Source organism: Panthera tigris, chromosome B1, assembly GCF_018350195.1.
Source record: "Panthera tigris isolate Pti1 chromosome B1, P.tigris_Pti1_mat1.1, whole genome shotgun sequence".
NCBI classification, from domain to species: domain Eukaryota; kingdom Metazoa; phylum Chordata; class Mammalia; order Carnivora; family Felidae; genus Panthera; species Panthera tigris.
Window position 1 is genome coordinate 131,320,837 of NC_056663.1, and position 17,831 is coordinate 131,338,667.

The 17,831-nt window shown below is 38.6% G+C and overlaps 1 protein-coding gene across 6 annotated transcripts in view; it reads left to right on the plus strand.

The window, feature by feature from the left end:
• FAM13A (family with sequence similarity 13 member A) overlaps positions 1-17,831 on the plus strand; it is a 355,423-nt gene that overhangs the window by 298,936 nt on the left and 38,656 nt on the right. For all 6 annotated transcript variants that reach the window (XM_042984194.1, XM_042984193.1, XM_042984195.1 and 3 more), the window contains 3 exons: positions 4,680-4,756; positions 5,149-5,191; positions 15,260-15,407. In XM_042984194.1, coding sequence (XP_042840128.1) covers positions 4,680-4,756; positions 5,149-5,191; positions 15,260-15,407 — 268 coding nt within the window. The remainder of the gene's footprint in view (positions 1-4,679; positions 4,757-5,148; positions 5,192-15,259; positions 15,408-17,831) is intronic.

Here is a 17,831-nt window from a genome sequence, read left to right on the forward strand (position 1 = left end):
CTTCTGACTTTTCAATCTCACCATGTTTATACACATCTAGTATTTCTTTCCTGTACATACTATTGAATAAGGAAAGAATATGCTAGCCACTTTGAATTTTGATTTGCCAATATTATCATTCAGAAAGAACCTATCTAGAAATGAAAAATATTAAGAGTGTAACAAACCACAGTTGGAGCAAGAACTTAATACAGAAGTCGTGATGGCAAGGACCAGTGTCTGTCTGGTTCCCCATTTACCATTGCACCCCAATGCCTAGCAGAGTTCAGCACTTACCAAAATCATGTGTTGAAAAAAATGAGTGCACGAATGGGTGCCATATTTTTTAGGGCAAATTGTGTCACAAAAGGCCCAAAATGCAAGGTCTTGAACACAGTAAATGTTCTTTCTCCCATAACCACCTAAAACAGGAGTTGAGAGCCAGGGAGAGAAGTGGAGGACTTGGTCCATACAGTTTTTCGAGACCCAGGCCAACTGTCTCCCTCTTCTTCAAGTAGCTTCCAGCACACTACGGTGGTTTTCATCTCCATTGCAACTCACAGAAGGACATCATGAGCATCGAGGAATGTACCTGCCGGGGTAGTTTATCAGCCAGGCCTGGAAGCCACACACGTTGCCTCACACAGCCTATAGGAGAGGAGTTAATCATGTGGCCATATCTCATTGCAAGAGAGGCCAGGAAATGTTACTGGGCCTGGGGCTACTTATTTCTGTGGAAGGAAAGTAGAGTGGATTTGGGTGGATAGCTAGCAACCTCTTCTATCGGCATTCTCATACCCTACCAGTAGTTCTTTTTAAATATGGATTAAGTTATACAGTTTTCTGCAAGAAAACATAAAATGTACAAAAAGAAATTCAAATCCACATTAATCCTTCGTTAATAAGAATATGTCAAATATTCTCCTTCTCTGAGAGCTCAAGGTTAGAATAATGAACCTGTTTTGACTAACAGTGTTCTCTGCAGCCTTCAGACTGAGCTGTTTGTATATTGAGAGAAGGCATTTTTTTTCAGTGTCTTCTATAAAGGCTTTGTCAGCATTTTACAGTTCTAGAAGACAAATTTGTCCTTGCTCCAAGTGTTTTCAAGTGCTTCAGTGGTCAAACAGGTTTTGAGTCTAGCTTTTAATGCCAAAACAGAGAGGGGGGCCAAGGGGTAGAATTGAAAATAAATTCCACAGTCTCAGGCTAATTTTTTCATGGCTTTTGCTCTTTTTAGATTTCAGGATATTTTTATAATTAAGGAAGGTGGTTCTTAAAATTCACTTCCTTCTGACACATAAAAACTGTCCAAATAAATTATATCATAGCAGATATGTGTGTTTTGAAAGTCACTGGTAAGCCTTAAATGAAGCAGAATTTTATGGATTGTAGACTAAGCTTTATCTGTTTTTTTTAATACAGTTCAAGAAGCAGTTTCATTAATTTATACTTAAAGTCATAATCTGTTCTTTGCTATTTCTTAAAATGACCTATTTAAAAGAGCCTAAGTTTAGAAGACCAATTAAAATAAAAATGAATGCAATAAAACATTTTTAAAGAGTTTTATTACTTTAACCTTTAATAAATGAAAACATTAATGAACCACTCTTTTACCACACCTAGAGAAGTGTTTGGGACATAAAACAGTTCAAAATCTTCAGAAGGCATTGAGTCAGTATTTTTTCATAAGACAAATACTATTAACAACTGCAGAACATTCGAAAGTCCAGTAGCATACTTCTCATACAATGGAAGTCTTCTAATTCACCTGTTATTTTAACCTACACATTCTGTTTCCTCTTTTCTCATCTCACTGAAGTGGAGGAATTGCTGATCTATTTCTTTATCTTTCCTTCCTAAACCTTAGGCAAAAAATGGAAGTTAGAATTTATAACATGTTTTGTGCCCATGGAAATAGGTACTTTTGTTACTGTATTCAGAGATCTTTACTACTGTTGTTTCATTCTGAAAAAAATTGAGGTAGGTTGCCAGTTGTAACACATTCTTCACATGTTCCTGTTCCCAAAAGGTATAGGGGCAACCCAACTGCCTTGGCAAAGGAACACTGGGTGCTTGCTTGCTGCTTTAAGTGAAAGCAGCTCATGAATATTCAACAGTCTCAAACATGTAGACAACATGAAAGTTGGAATTGTCATAAAGTCTTAGGAATATAGAACAGTTTTGAAAGTCACCCTTTGTCTATTACATCTATAAAAACTCAAATCCTTGGGGAGTTCTCAAACATAGGGATCAAACATGTTTTAAAAGTGGAGTCGGGGAGGGAGTTGAAGTTATTGCTTACTTATTTTAACCCTGGAGAACAGCTAGACTTTCTCACATTTTACAACCGTTTTTTGCAAAGCTTTCCATTATTAACATAGCTATCTTTTTTCTATAATTCTCAAAATCTATAATCAATTATATCTTGGTTCTTTCTATTTAGAAAAAAATTCTTATAGCATCTTACTGAAGTATCTTTAAATTCATATAATATTAAAGCTTATTTTCTGTTCTCTTTCTGAATATTTCTTAGCCTTAATGTGAAGATTTTTATTTATTCAGAAATAGTCATTCACGTATAATTAAAAAATGTATTTCATTGACACAGTTCTAAAATTATCTGAGGGTAGAAGGTTGTACTTTCCCTAGGAATTCATGTTCCATAACTTTAGGAAACCTAATACTGTTGCCCAAGATCTTACACTAAAGATTTTGATAATCTATTAAAGATTACCAATGAGAACAAACAAAGATTGTCTGTCATTGATATATCTCTTGTTTTTCAGGAAGATCACATTTGGGTAATAAGAGCAATTATGCTTTGCTTCAAGGAGATCCATTTTAGAGAGGCCTCTTCTAAATATATAATTGAATTTTGTCATAATTTTCATTTGTCAGATCGATTCTCAAATCAACTGTGTAAATTATCTAAGTGTCTAAATTGATGTTTAGTAATGGAAGACACAAACACTCCAGTTCCTGGGGACATTTCCTTAACTGGAGAAATAATAGTAAAATATTTTAGGGGAGGTGGATCTCACAGTTTCAGAAATAATAATCATGGCATCAACAACAATAGCTAATATCCTTTAAATGTACCTGGTATTATTCTAGTGCTTATACATGTGTTATCTCCTTTAATCTTCATGACCACCTATATTAAGTCTTGCGATCTCCATTTTTCAGAAGAGGAAATTGAAGGTCAGGTAGGATCATAACAGTTGGTAAATGATAGAGCTAGGATTCAAACCCAAACATTCTGACTCCAGAGTCACCATTCTAACTATTATGTTAATACTTACTGTGTCTCCCTTTGTTTCTACTGTTTGATGGAGCCCAGGGTTTTAAACTTTACGAATTCCAGGTAAGTGGGTCAAACCAAGGTAAATGGAAAATAATTCATTCATCTACTGAGCCAAAGATTAGTTTTCTACTCCAATTATGTGTTTATTTTGTAAAGATTTTTATATATGTCAATTTCATCAGATTATTGTGAACCTTAGTCAGATTTACTTTGTGAAGGGTTTTTCACGATGGAAGGCTATGAATATGTAGATGAACACATGTTGCTTCAATAATATTATTCTAATGATACACAGTAGGTGGGTTGTGCTTAATGTCCTTTTAATGCAGATACAAATCTTTGAGTTCAGTGAAATTCAGGTTCAGATCTCCAAGGCAGCTATTTTTTTTTTTTTTCAGTTTAGTGAATGTAAATGTGTTCTCATTTGCTTATTTGTAATCTTCCTTCATGGGGATGGCTTACTTATTATGTGCTCAGTTGCCTGGATTGTATTTAGAAAGCTTTGGCCACATTCACAGAGGCAGTCAAAAAACCTTACAGATATGCCTCCCGATAAGTATTAAAGCCCTCTTGGCCAACCTGAAATACATGCTATTCAAAGTAAATTTCCTGTTTATATTTTTCCCATCTTAGCTGATATAAAGATTAATATTAAATATCACAGAAACAAAGGTTCTTTACGCCATTTCTTTTTATGGATAGTTTACAGTTTAGCTATGTGTTTTCCCACTTTATATTTGCAGTTTATACTGAAAATAAATGAACAATGAATGTTACGTTGGTTTCTAATTAGATTCAGGGTCAGATTCCCCAGTTCTAGTTCTTTTTCTTTTTCTTTTTTTTTCTTGTGTATTTATTTATTTTGAAAGAAAAAGCACAAGTGGGGAAGGGGCAGAGAGAGGGAGAGAAAGAGAGAGAGAATCCCAAGCAGGCTCCACACTATCAGTGCAGAGCCCAATGCAGGGCTTGAACTCACAAGCCATGTGATGATGACCTGAGCCAAAGCTGGACACTCAACTGACTGAGCCACCTAGGCGCCCCTCCTTAGTTCTAATTCAAATGCCGCCACCCTGATGTTCTGACAATCTGGGTTTTGCTATGGTTAGCTCTAAGATATGGATGATACCTAACAAGGACATTATAGGATATAGTGATCATTTCTATGATGGTATCAGATACCTTCATTAAGGGGATGATAAAACTCAACATCCAATTTTATGCAAGTGGCATATACTAAACTGTCATAATTTTACTGGTTTTAACAAAGATAGAAATAGGACTTGAATTAGCTTATATCTGCATATTATCTGATTTTACTATTTTAAATAAAGGAGGATCTTCTGTTGCATGTTTCTTACCATTCTTACTGGGTAACAAATAATTTGTTTTGTTACAGAATATGGAAAGCCTCAACTCCACACCATCTCATGAGAGGGCTGGACCTGATGATGTTGAACTGATGTCCGATGAAAGGTAATTTTAGCATTTTCTCCTCAAATTGCTTACAAGAGCATGAATAGCTTTTTTTTTTTTTCTCACTTAATGCAGTGTGCCTTATAAGAACTAAAAAGAATAGAATTAAAAGACTGTATGTTCACCAACAGTATTTTGTAGCATGGGAAATGCTTGGAATAGAAAATCTGCCATGGTGCTCCTAAAGACTACTGTATGCATTGTTGTATTTCTAGTTTTGTTTTATTTTGATTTTTTTTGTTTTATTTTGTTTTCGAATTTTATCAGAATTTAATTTAGAGCCACTCAGCTTCCTTTTAAAATGAATGAAGTCATAAATTTCAATGGATGAAAAGCATTGTTCTAAAACAGATTGACCTTTTATGATATTTTGTTGTTGCTGTTACTTGTAGCAAAGAAAATGAAAAAGACGGCAGACATACCCAGCATTTTGAGGTGAGTAGCTAAGAAAATTGTGACTGTAATGGGGCTGTTCATACATTCCTGAGAGCACATGGGAAGCATTATTAGACTGTCAGTAAGGGATAATGAGATTAAGGGACAGGACTGTGATTGGTTTTCAGAAGGCAAATACTGAGACATAAAGATTCCATGAGAAATCATAAGAACTCTTTTCTTTGCTTTTTAAATTCTTTTTTTTAATATGAAATATATTGTCAAATTGGTTTCTATAGCTTTTTAAAATCTTTTATTTTGCTTGCAGAGAGAAACTTCAATAGCATGGAGATTTCTCTTTAGATTTTCTGTAAAATAAAACAAAAAGCCAAGGCTACTGGTTTGATTTTTTTTTATGTTTTATGCATTTTTTAAGTGATTGAAATAAATAGGCAGTAAGTTTAGTGGATCTATCACAGAGATTTATCTCATTAATTTTCAAATTAAGATAAACTCAGTGTGAGTTACTAAACCCAATTTGTTTTCTGAGTTTTGTCTCATTTTAAGTAAGCCATGGAGAAAAAGTATCTAACTCTCTTATGTTGTTTATATCTTAAAGTTTTGGTGATTTCCTGTATTCCTTGTTCTCCAAGGGCATCGCCATGCTGGCCAAAATGATTTCCCTTTTCCCAACCCTGGCTTCCATTCAGTGTGCTTAACCCCATTTTTCATTCACGTATGTGTACATAATCTACTTCCAAATGCTTTCAACTCTACTTTCAATGTTTTTATCAATTTTTCTCTTTGGCCAGATTTAAAGCATTTTTCAACCTGTTCTTGAGTTCTGAATCTTGAAATACTAATTATACATAGAACTCTTCCTCTAACCCAGTGATTCCTAATCTTTATTGGACATTTTCTAATTCACTGATGGATTTACTCAGGAGCATGCATTGAGTCCTGCTGTGGACACATACTGTGTTAGAAGCTGCGATTCAGTAACGGCTCCAGTCCCTACCCTCCATGGAGTTTTACAATCCAGGAGACTGAGAATCTAAAAGCTGTAGACTTCTTCTTAGAAAAATGCACACTTTGTGTACAATTGGCATAAAAGAGCTGGGAATTAATTGCCAACTCCCCCTGTTCCCTGCCAATGCTGTGGACTCATCATATTCCCTATGTTCAGTTCTTGTCACGTATACTTCATCGACCTAGCCAGATAATGGAAGGGGAATGCTTCCTCTTTCCGACTTCCAGCTGCTGGGCCACTTCTTTCATCTCTGATTTCCAACCCATTTCAGCTTCCTTCCTTGGGACCCAGGCAACGAGCTAACATCTTTTTCCTTGACACCAGGTACCTTTGTCAGAGCACATTTTCCCCATGATCGCGTTGTTTCCTTTTTCTTCTTGTTTCACCCTCTCTCTGTTCTTTTCCTCTGCTCACAGCAAGCACCTAGTCATCATGCCATTGAACGTTACTTTAAAGAAAATTGCTTCGCCAGCCTCCTAGAGAGGTCTCCTCCGTTTCCTCCCTTTTCAGCCTATTATCCTCTATAAGATAAAAGGGTATAGAGCAGCCTTTGTGGATGGACTTCATAACATTAACTCGTAAATTCCAGGTGGCACCGAAACTCAACCCATGCTAAACTCAGTTTGCCTTGGTATTTTGTGGGCAGCTCCTATGGCACTGGATGAATCATGGGGAAAAAATCTCAAGTCCTTCTTCCATGTGCCAGGTCCTATTCTTACATGGGTCCGCCATGTGCAGTTACCAGTCAGCACCCGGCCCCCGGTTGGCTGTCCTGAAGCACTCACTATTAATAATCATTGCCACCATAATAAGTTCAGCTAGGAGATAAAATTAGGCAGTGAGTTAAAATCTAGCCTCGGCAATCCATGTCACCTTTCTTTCACAACTGCCCCACAGGAGAAAAACAAGCCATCACTCCATAAGATTCGGATGATGTTTCTCCTCATGAAGGCATGGATTTCTTTCACTGAAGGAAATGTATATTTAATTGTTAGTGATGGACTGTGAAAAAGATCCATTTTCCATTTTTAAAGCTCTTTCCCTTGTTTGCCGTGTATTGTGATTGTTTACCATTCAACATGTGCAGCACTTTCTAGAACTTATTTTACAACCTAAATAGTTAATCTGGTCTTCTGGTAATACCACAATAATTCCTAAATTGCAGAGATGAAAAATAAGTCTAGACTTTGGTTACCCCTCCTAGAATTCTGTGTAATCGGTATTCTATTTCACACCTCCTACAGCATCAGATTGAGAGGCCAACACTTACATGCCCACCATGGATGGATGTGATGTTGTTTCCAGCTACATTTTTCATGAAGACAATTTGTCTTCCTTAATACCGTCCTTTAAATTTTTCCTTACATATTCTTGAGATCCATGTGAGATTAAGACAACAAATGAGAGCTGTTGGGAAAGGTGGTCTTTCCTTCTTGTTTTGAGTCACGTTTCCATGAGAATGAGGAACACTGGTGATGCTCCTTACAGGGACAGATAGGCAGAGAGAAGCTGGTTTTAGAATCTGCTGCTCAGACACAAATGCAGGCGCAACTGTGACTTTATTTTTGAAGTAATCATTTTGCAGCCCTTAAATGTGTTTTTGTTTGGATGCATGTGTTGACAACTGAACATCGGTTTATCCCTTTGTGGCACATCTTTTTAATTTTTTGAATCAACTCATCTTATCCAAAAAGAGAATCTGCTTGAGATCTCCGATGGTCAATGAAAAAAAATTTAGAGTCCCTTCAAAATGCCAAAAATTAAAGTATGATTTCTTTGGGTAGGTTTTCAAAAGGCTGGCATTTTGATAAAATATCCGGGGGGCCCCTGGGTAGCTCAGTCTGGTAAACATCTGACTTCGGCTCAGGTCATGATCTCACGGTTCGTGAGTTCGGGCCCCACTTGGGGCTCTGTGCTGACAGCTCAGAGCCTGGAGCCTGCTTCTGATTCTGTGTCTCCCTCTCTCTCTCTGCCTCTCCCCCACTCATGCTTTCTCTCTAAAAAATAAATAAACATTTAAAAATTTTAAAAAACAAATAAAATAAAATATCCCGTTTGGGCTTTTTGAAATGAGGTGATGTAAGGAAGAGCGTAGCACACTGTTCCCTGTACAGATGGAATCCAGAGTCTTTGTTCTTTTGTTTCTTTTTAAATTCAGTGAACAACTGGAAGCATCCAGAAGAAAGGTCGTCCTTAAAACCAGCAATTTCTAGATTCTAAAAGGTATCACTGAAAATACATATTTTTGAAGTTCTTACAATGGAGTTTCAACCTTATGCTTCAGTAATTCCTTCTGATAAGTTCTTTCCTTTTGGGGAGATATTTCATGCCTCTGTATAAAATCCAGAACATGAAACCGATAACTTTATACTTAATACTTTATCAAGAAAGCAATACCTGTAAGAATTATTGAGTGCGTGGGGCGCCTGGGTGACTCAGTCGGTTAAGTGTCCGACTTCAGCTCAGGTCATGATCTCGCAGTTTGTGAGTTCGAGCCCCGCGTCAGCCTCTGTGCTGACAGCTCAGAGCCTGGAGCCTGCTTCGGATTCTGTGTCTCCCTCTCTCTCTGCCCCTCCCCGACTGGTGCTCTGTCTCTGTCTCTCAAAAATGAATAAATGTAAAAAAAAAAAACTTTAAGAATTATTGAGTGCATGGAAGGGTATTACCTTATCTGGGAGAGGTCATTTTATGTCAGAAGTATAAGGTTAATGAAGTGTTAAATTCTTTCAAGATATTTTTACATTCTTTATGCTTTCTAAGCCTACTGCTTAGAAGAGCTTAGAAGCATACCTTTGATAACAAATAAGACATTCATAGTAAACAGAAGTCCATTTCCCTTTTGTATCCTGCTTGAAAAAAGAAAGAGAGGAGTAAGAGAGAAGACAAGGCTTTCCAATCAAGACTGAAAATTAATATTAATTATCAAACATCTTAAGTCTAGTCTTTTATTTGCCCTGAGCAGGATTGAGATAAATTCTGAAATATCCCTGTCAACAAGGATTTATGAAATGAATCACCATGTTATTTCAACTTCAGTGTATTGTACAGAAGCCTTAGGATTTTGTTATTATTGGTTTTAATGTTAGAGCAAGAATAATTTAAAGGCTCTATTTATTTAGATTCACTTCCCATTTCACCCAGTCTCTAACGGCTACTGAAACTTTGGGATTCCCATGAACTTTGGAAATTTGTTATGTCCACTTTCTTTTATTGTCAGGCCAAACAGTAAATGTTTATGGTTCCATGTGGTTCTTCTGTTAACACTGTGTGGTTCCTTCCTGTGCAAACTGCATTACACAGTACACTCTCTGATATCATCGCTCCTAGCTCTGGTAAGCCATTAGGCTACTTATTTATATCCTGTGCAGGGAGGGAGAAGGGATGGAACAAAAATTCAACTATTTGAAGTCAGGGAAGGAGCAAGATCAGTGAAGTCTGAGAATTGAAAAAGCCAGGCCCAGTTTGATAGGGCAAGTCTTGACAAAGATCAGGTGAATAGTAGTTAATGGTTCCTTGACCTGAACATGGAATGTCACCTGAGGTCCCAGGCAAGGTGAGCTCTCTTGAGTATGTGCTCCCTGGCATCCTGTTTTTTTTCTTTTATAACATATGTGACACTGGTATTTACATGTTCAGTGTCTTTGTTCCACACTAAATTCCATATCTTGTTAATTCCTGTAATCCTAGTGCCTAGGACATAGTATGTGTTCAATAAACACTTGCCAGCTGAATGAATGTGAAAGGGAAGTAATGAATAATTGGAAATAGTATTTTTTTACAGTAACTATGGGCCAGCCATTTTTGTATATGTTTTTCACTTAATCTTCATGCCAACTTTATGAAGTCTTGCATTTGCATTATAGAAAAAAAGCTTTAAAAAAAAAGAAGAAGCTAAAGCACAAAGAGGTTTTCATTGAAGGTCTTGCTGCTAGTTGGCCAGTATTGAAACTCAGGTCTCCAACTCTTCAACCCATCCCCTGTCTGCCACACCACACTGTTGTTTAGTGGGTTTCTGTAAGGCACAAAAAATTTTTTTTTTTAATATATGAAATTTATTGTCAAATTGGTTTCCATACAACACCCAGTGCTCATCCCAAAAGATGCCCTCCTCAATACCCATCCCCCACCCTCCCCTCCCTCCCACCCCCCATCAACCCTCAGTTTGTTCTCAGTTTTTAAGAGTCTCTTATGCTTTGGCTCTCTCCCACTCTAACCTCTTTTTTTTTTTTTTTTCCTTCCCCTCCCCCATGGGTTTCTGTTACGTTTCTCAGGATCCACATAAGAGTGAAACCATATGGTATCTGTCTTTCTCTGTATGGCTTATTTCACTTAGCATCACACTCTCCAGTTCCATCCACGTTGCTACAAAGGGCCATATTTCATTCTTTCTCATTGCCACGTAGTACTCCATTGTGTATATAAACCACAATTTCTTTATCCATTCATCAGTTGATGGACATTTAGGCTCTTTCCATAATTTGGCTATTGTTGAGAGTGCTGCTATAAACATTGGGGTACAAGTGCCCCTGTGCATCAGTACTCCTGTATCCCTTGGGTAAATTCCTAGCAGTGCTACTGCTGGGTCATAGGGTAGGTCTATTTTTAATTTTCTGAGGAACCTCCACACTGTTTTCCAGAGTGGCTGCACCAGTTTGCATTCCCACCAACAGAACACAACATTTTTGACAAGGGTTTGGTGTGTGACCCCACGGCATAAGGATCTCTGAGTTGAAAATTGTGAAAAAGCAGTAGTCCCCCTTATCTGCGGTTTCACTTCCCGTGATTTCAGTTACCCACAGTCAACCCTGGTCCAGAAGCAGATGATTGTCTTTCTGACATGTCACCTGAAGGTCAATAGTAGCCCAACACTGTGTCATAATGTCCACACGATTCACCTCGCTTCACCTCGCATAGACCTTTGTCATCTCACAGCATCACAAGAAGTGTAAGTATCTCACAGTAAGATATTTTGAGAAAGAGATCACATTCACATGACTTGTATTACATTATGCAGTACAGTGGTTCTATGTTATTAGCAGTTATTGTTCATTTCTTACTGTGCCTAATTTATCAGTTAGACTTCATCATAGGTATGTATGTATAGGAAAAAGCATAGTGCATGTAGGGTTCAGTACTATCCTTGGTTTCAGGCATCCACTGGGCGTCTTGGAATGTACCCCCTCAGAATAAGGGGGGACTATTGTAACTCATTTACTCTCTGATTCAACTGAAGATATAAGACATATAAACAACAAAAGTTGAAACCAGAAATATTTTGGTATTTGAGAATGTCCTTGACATTTTGACATTAATGATCTAGTAGAAGAAGCAGACAAGTGTAATTCCATATGATGAGCAACAGGAGAGTGTGTGGAATGATCTGGAGAGGTGCATCACCCAAACTAGGCTAACTAACATTTGAAGGAAGAGTTGTTTTATGACGGCGTATTGCTGCCGAGCCTGAACAGCTTCAGCGTGGGTGGCCCCTGAGCAGCATCCCTAGATCCCACGTGTACATAAATCCCGGGTCCACACCAGCAGCCCACTCTGCACCCCCAGGCAAGGCAGCCATGTCAGGTTCTGGTGAGACCAGTGAGGCCAGAAATTGAGAGCAGAGGGCAAATGAAAGAGCAGCCTCAGGGACCGATCACAGCACAGCGGGACAGAGCCGAGCATGTGGGTGTGCTGATGAGGGCTGTGCTGAGTGTGCCCATGCTATGCAAGCTGTTGCAGTTTGTGTAAGAGAGACCCCTCCACTACTGTGTAAAAAATGAGCCAGAAAGTCCAGAAGCTTATGTAAGTTAATATAGGTCTATAGTGTGAGTGATACCCCATTGTATGTGGCACAATCTAAACACCCTTATGTGGTGACTTCAGATACAGTGATCTTTTTGCTATTCCTTAAACACAGCGACCATACCTCAGGGCCTTTGCACTTGCTTTTCTTCTTCCTGAGATGTTCTTCCAGTAGATGACTCACTTCTGCATTTCCTTCATATCTCTGCTCATATGTCCCTTCTTAGGAAGGGTCTTTCCTGACCACTCATTATAAAATTGCAGACTGTGGCCCTGATCTCCATCATCCCTCTTACTCTGCTTTATTTTTGTCCATAGTCCATATCACTGCCTGACATGTTTTTCTTTGTTTACTGTCACTTCCTGTAAGATTCATTAAGGACAGACTTGATTTTGTCCCCTGAAGTATCTCCAGTGTCTAGAAAATGGCCTAGCATGTAGTAAGTACTAAAAATTTATTTGTTAAATAAATGAGTAAATGTTATCTTTGCACACAACATAATAGCCCTATTTAAGTATATAGCATGTGATGTTATTACTGAATAAACAAAAAAGTTTTGACCTGATTCTCTTTGTTAGAATAATAGGAACTTAGGGGGTATCTATTCCAGCCTCCCACCCATGGCAGTGATCTCTCTGTCTCCCACATACCTGACTCTCAAACTTCATTGCAATACTGTGAAGAGCAGCTCACTAATTCACAAGGTGGCCCATTGTTGTATGGCACCCAAATCAACTGTGCTCAGAACTCCCCTGAGCATTCTTGAGCCTGTCCCACAAAGTGCCAGCTCCCTCAGTGTTGGGAGCGTGCATGTCTCACACACCCAGCACAGTGGGTGCCCCATACCATGCTGTTGAAAGAATGAATAAATCTGTACATTTTGGAGGGGGGAGAAAAAACTTTAATATTCTCATTTTAACTTTCTTTGAAATGGATGCTAATTCAGATGTAGAAAAAATTTCGTAATCTCAATTTCCTTTGAAATGGGTGCTGATACAGACAGAGGTAGCAGTCATAAAAAGTACACATTGCAGTGAACTCCCATGGTGCCTGTCTTCATGCTTGCTCCTCCTCAACCCTTCTCACCCACACTGCCCCAAAACACCAAAATTGCTAGTGCTGACTTGTGTCTGGAACCCAAAAGACTCTTTTCTTTGTTCATAATGCATCTAAAACTCCACCCCTTGAGATAGCACGGTTCACCTCGAATTGCCGTGGAACATGCCTCATCTCCAACCCCTCTCTCTAGCATTTTGAGACACGGCAGTGTTTTCCTCATCTGCATATGGGGCCTGGTAATGAAAAAAGAGTGATGGCCTCCCTGTGTGGGTTTCTTATGCTCCAGGCACTGTGTTAGTGTCCTTTCATACCTTCTCCCGGATCTTCAGAAGAACCTTGCAAGATTGATGTTGTGAATGAAGCAGTTCAGCCAGAGCACCAAGCTAGTAAATGTCGGCCACACGGCAAGCCCAGGTCTGCCTGTAAAGCAAACTCCACATCCATTCCACGAGTGCACAGTGTCAGGGGCTGATACATACTCTTCCAGAAGAATATGTCATGCTTACAATATGGAATCATATTTCTTATATTCGTTTTTATGTCTCTAAGTGTAACCAGTGTTAAAAATATTGAGAAAAATGTGTATTTGCTGTATGCAGATTCTAACACACACACACACACACACACACAGGTGGTTGGTGGCTGACCCTGTAACTTAAAAAACTGAGTGCCAGATTTGGTCATTCAGCCCTGGTCCACTTAGGGCTCAGCTGTAGGAACAAATAATTTTTATAGCATAAGTGCATAATCTGTTTTCCCCATTAGACAAGCAGCATTTTCAGGTATCTTAAAGCCCCAGATTACTTGGCATTTTCATCTGTCTTTAGGAGCTCATCATGAACTGATTGATGATCTTTCATTTTATTCCAAATGTGAAGAAAATAGCAGCCCCTTGTGCATCATTTCATGGAAATATAATAGTAAAAGCCCCCGTCTATTCCCCTGGTGATATCAAAGTGGGTTGAATAGCTATTAAAAGTAGCTGGAAGTCTTAATAGTGCTTATTTTAAGCAGGAGAACATTTCTCATGCATTAAAGGAATCATTTATGATTTCCAGATGTTTAGGTTTTTTTCCTTTAATATATTTGCTAAAATAAATTTCCAGTTATTCTCCAAAGAAAATCTCTTGTACAGATCTGTGCTACTTGAGAAGGGTATTTGTGAGTAAACACTTGGGTTTATAATCTTAGGAGAGAAGGGAAAGGGACAATGGTTGGGCTTACAAGATGCCAAAAAAAAAAAGCAAGGTAAAAAAGAATTAATTTCAGGGCAAATTTTGTCAACATAAAATCACTTAGCTAAAACAGCCGCCTCTGGGAGAGGGTTTTCCCATCCCCCAGGTAGCCGAGCCGGGTGTAGGTGCCCCCAGTGAGCAAAAAACCAAGGGGAGCTCAGTATTCAGTACTCAGACTAGAAGAATAGTAGGAAAACAAGTGACAGTTTGATATTTGTTAAGATATAAATTATGCATTGCTGACTTGCCAGTTCTTGGCTTTTTACTTAAAAAAAAAAGTGCTCCCTGTGTCATTTTGGCTCATTTCCAGAGTCCGTATTCCTTACTGCTAGCCCAGATGAGCCGCCAAACCCCTGTGCTGTTTGAATTTGCGCAACAATGCTTTAATACCCAGAGCTCCTCCATAAATAGTCTGTCCTCCCCACACTCAGGGAGAAAACAACCACAGGAAATCTGGGAATGTGCAGCTAGCCCTGCTTAATTGATCTAAGCCTGCAGGGCCAGCAGGAGGGCATTCGTGCACACAGCCTCTGCTCCTGGCCTTGCCGGACTGTTTACCTACGGGGCAAAGAAGTCTGCACACAGGAGACACCATGTTGCTTCTACAGCCTTAGCAACGGCGGTAGCAGGATTTTTGTTGTTGTTTACCGTCTGCAGGGCTGTACTCCTTTAAGGAAACACAAACTCCTTTTCCCTCATTCCTGGCCGCAATCAGTAACCATCAAGACTGTCAGCTGCCTGCAGTTATCAGGAGGGGCAGCAGCTCTTGGAAATCCTCTTGTCTTCCTCAGCGGAAAAGTTAAAGGAGCATAGATGGACAGTGGCTTCTTGCATGCAGGTGGCCAGCCAGTATCCAGGGGGCATCAAACTATGATTTTGATTTCTGTGCTGGGTACACCCACAGCCTCAGCTTGGGAGGTTTCATCCAGAAGGAGTGGAACTGCTGCAGACATTTTTGGGTTTTGGTGAGCAGTAAGATATTTGGGGACATTGTGCTGTTATTGCAGAACCCCACAATGAAGATTCAGGAGCACTCCGGCATAACTGACACCAAACTGCAGAGGACCCAAGATGCCGATGAGCAGCAGGAGAGCTTTGTCTCCGAAGTGCCTGAGCTGGACCTGACTGCATTGTGTGACGAGAAGAGCTGGGAAGGTAGGGTCAGCCGCTATTTGGATGCTTTAATATTGGCAGAGCATATATAAAGTCGCATAAACGAGAGGCATATAACCACATGGACGTATGAAAGCGATGGGTGTAGGAGTAACTGTGTTTCTAAATGACTGAAAATCCTTTCCCTGGCATAGAATGTGTCACGTTAAATGTTGCCAGGAGTAATTGCAATCTAAGAAAGAAAATGTGCTTGCCCTCTATCAGAGCGGCACCTTGCAGCCTTTTTTATTTCTTAACTCACCAGGAGTGCTGATTCAAGTGTTTTCCCTCTAGTAGTACCGCGTAGAGGACTAACGGATGGGTACACGTTTAGGACTTCATCTGGGCACCCCGCTTCTCTTCCCACTGCTCCACACCCACCATCTACCTCCTTCATTAAATCTCCTTCCTGTTTTTTCGAGAAAGATGCTTTGGCTTGCCTTGCTTCTATGATTGATTTTATGGATAGAATTTTTTTTTTAAGCCAGGTTAGCCAGCCTAAGGGGTTTGCTCATCAAAGAGAACAATGAATAAAAAGTGCTTTGCTTGGAAGCATGTAATACAGTGTGTTAGATTGGTTTTTCTCGAGATTTTTGGCAAAACATTAGAAATTTACTTGTGAGGAAGAAGAGAGTATCCTCATCTTGTCCAAATTGTATTTCAGGAAGGCTCTGGCTGCTCTTCTTTCATTATCCATGTGTCTGCATCCAAACATGTATCAGCGTGTATCCAAAATGCATGCCCAACCACCTCTGTGTAGTGTGTGTTTGGAGGCTACAAAGAGGGAGAAATTGTGTGCTTGGTTTCAGAACAGCAGCACAACTCAACACAGCGGCACAGAGAATTACAGCTACAGGAAATCAGTCCTTTTCCAAAGCACCTGGATTTCCTTGTCTTCTCCCCCACCCGTTTTTAAACCAAAAAGTACTCATTTGTAAATGAGCATAGATGAAGGACCAAAAGATGATGTAAACAGACCACAAGGTGAAAAATAACAATCCCATTATGCTCCTTGCATCCACGGCTTGGTGAAGTAAAAACAAACTGTTTTTGTTCTAGTCCTCCCTCTTTGCAATCTAAGAAACGTGTTCTAGCCCCCTTTACCATGTAATTAGGCAGTGGGTCTGGGATTTTCAACGATCTTCCCAGCTCACGATACAGTCATTAGACAAAATTGCAGGGTGTTTTGTTTTGTTTTTAGTTTAAGTGATATATTCCTGGATAGTATTTTATTGTTCTTCTTTTGTTTTCGGTACTTTGGAAGAATGAGGTGTGTTTTAAATTCGTACATTAAGAACAACCCCTCCCCGAGGGTGGGTGATGGGTATTGAGGAGGGCACCTTTTGGGATGAGCACTGGGTGTTGTATGGAAACCAATTTGACAATAAATTTCATTTATTGAAATAAATAAACAAATAAATAAAAACAACCCCTCCCCTTCAAAAAAAGTCCCACAGTAGCCACTGCTACCCAAATAAAAAAGCAGTACCCAAAACAAATGTTGTATTTGGGTTTCAATAATAAGGTCTCTTCACATCAGAAACAAAACTTTAGACAAAAAAAACCCTAGGATTTTGGGACAGAATTCAAATTAGCCACATGATCTTGGTGTATTCAGTAAAGGGACAGGTAGATTCTTCCTCCTCTTGAAATGGACTCAGTTTGATTATTCTTATCTTGGTCAATCATAAATTTGCGATCTCTTCCAGCATATTTTAAGAAACGAGTATGAAAATCCTCTCCAGTATGGTTGAAAGCTAACTTACAGTTTCTTTAAAACTGTTTTATTATTTAATGTAAAGAATTCTCTTCTAGATAAAAGAATCAACATTTTATGTTGTGTTGGGAAACGAGATAGAATTTTTAAAAGCTTATTGGGAAAAAATACAATAGGCTTGGAAATACTAATTGTATTACCCATGTAATTAATGAAGGGATTTGTTTTAACTTTTTTTGCCAGTTACTGTGTTAGTGGCTGAACTTGCATATCTTGAAAATGTACATGGATTCATTTCAAGGCCGTTTTCATCATTTGATTACTGTTTTCAGTGGCCGTTTTTTATTGTATATTTATTTTAAATTTCCAAATTACATTATAATAGTATAGTCAAAATAAAGGAATCGTATATATACACACACACACATACACGCATAATATACATGCTATATATATATATATATATTATATATATAGCATGTATATATATATATAATATATATATATATATATATATATATATATATATATATAATATATATATATATATATATATATATATGGCTTCAGTAAGAAACGAGCAAAATGGTAGCTTTGCAGTATGGAGTCCACTTTGCACTAATTTAAACTGTGAATGTGAAACCAATGCAATAAAATGTAGAAATGGAAGTCATTGTTACCAAAATCCTATGAGCCAGCATCCAACTGTA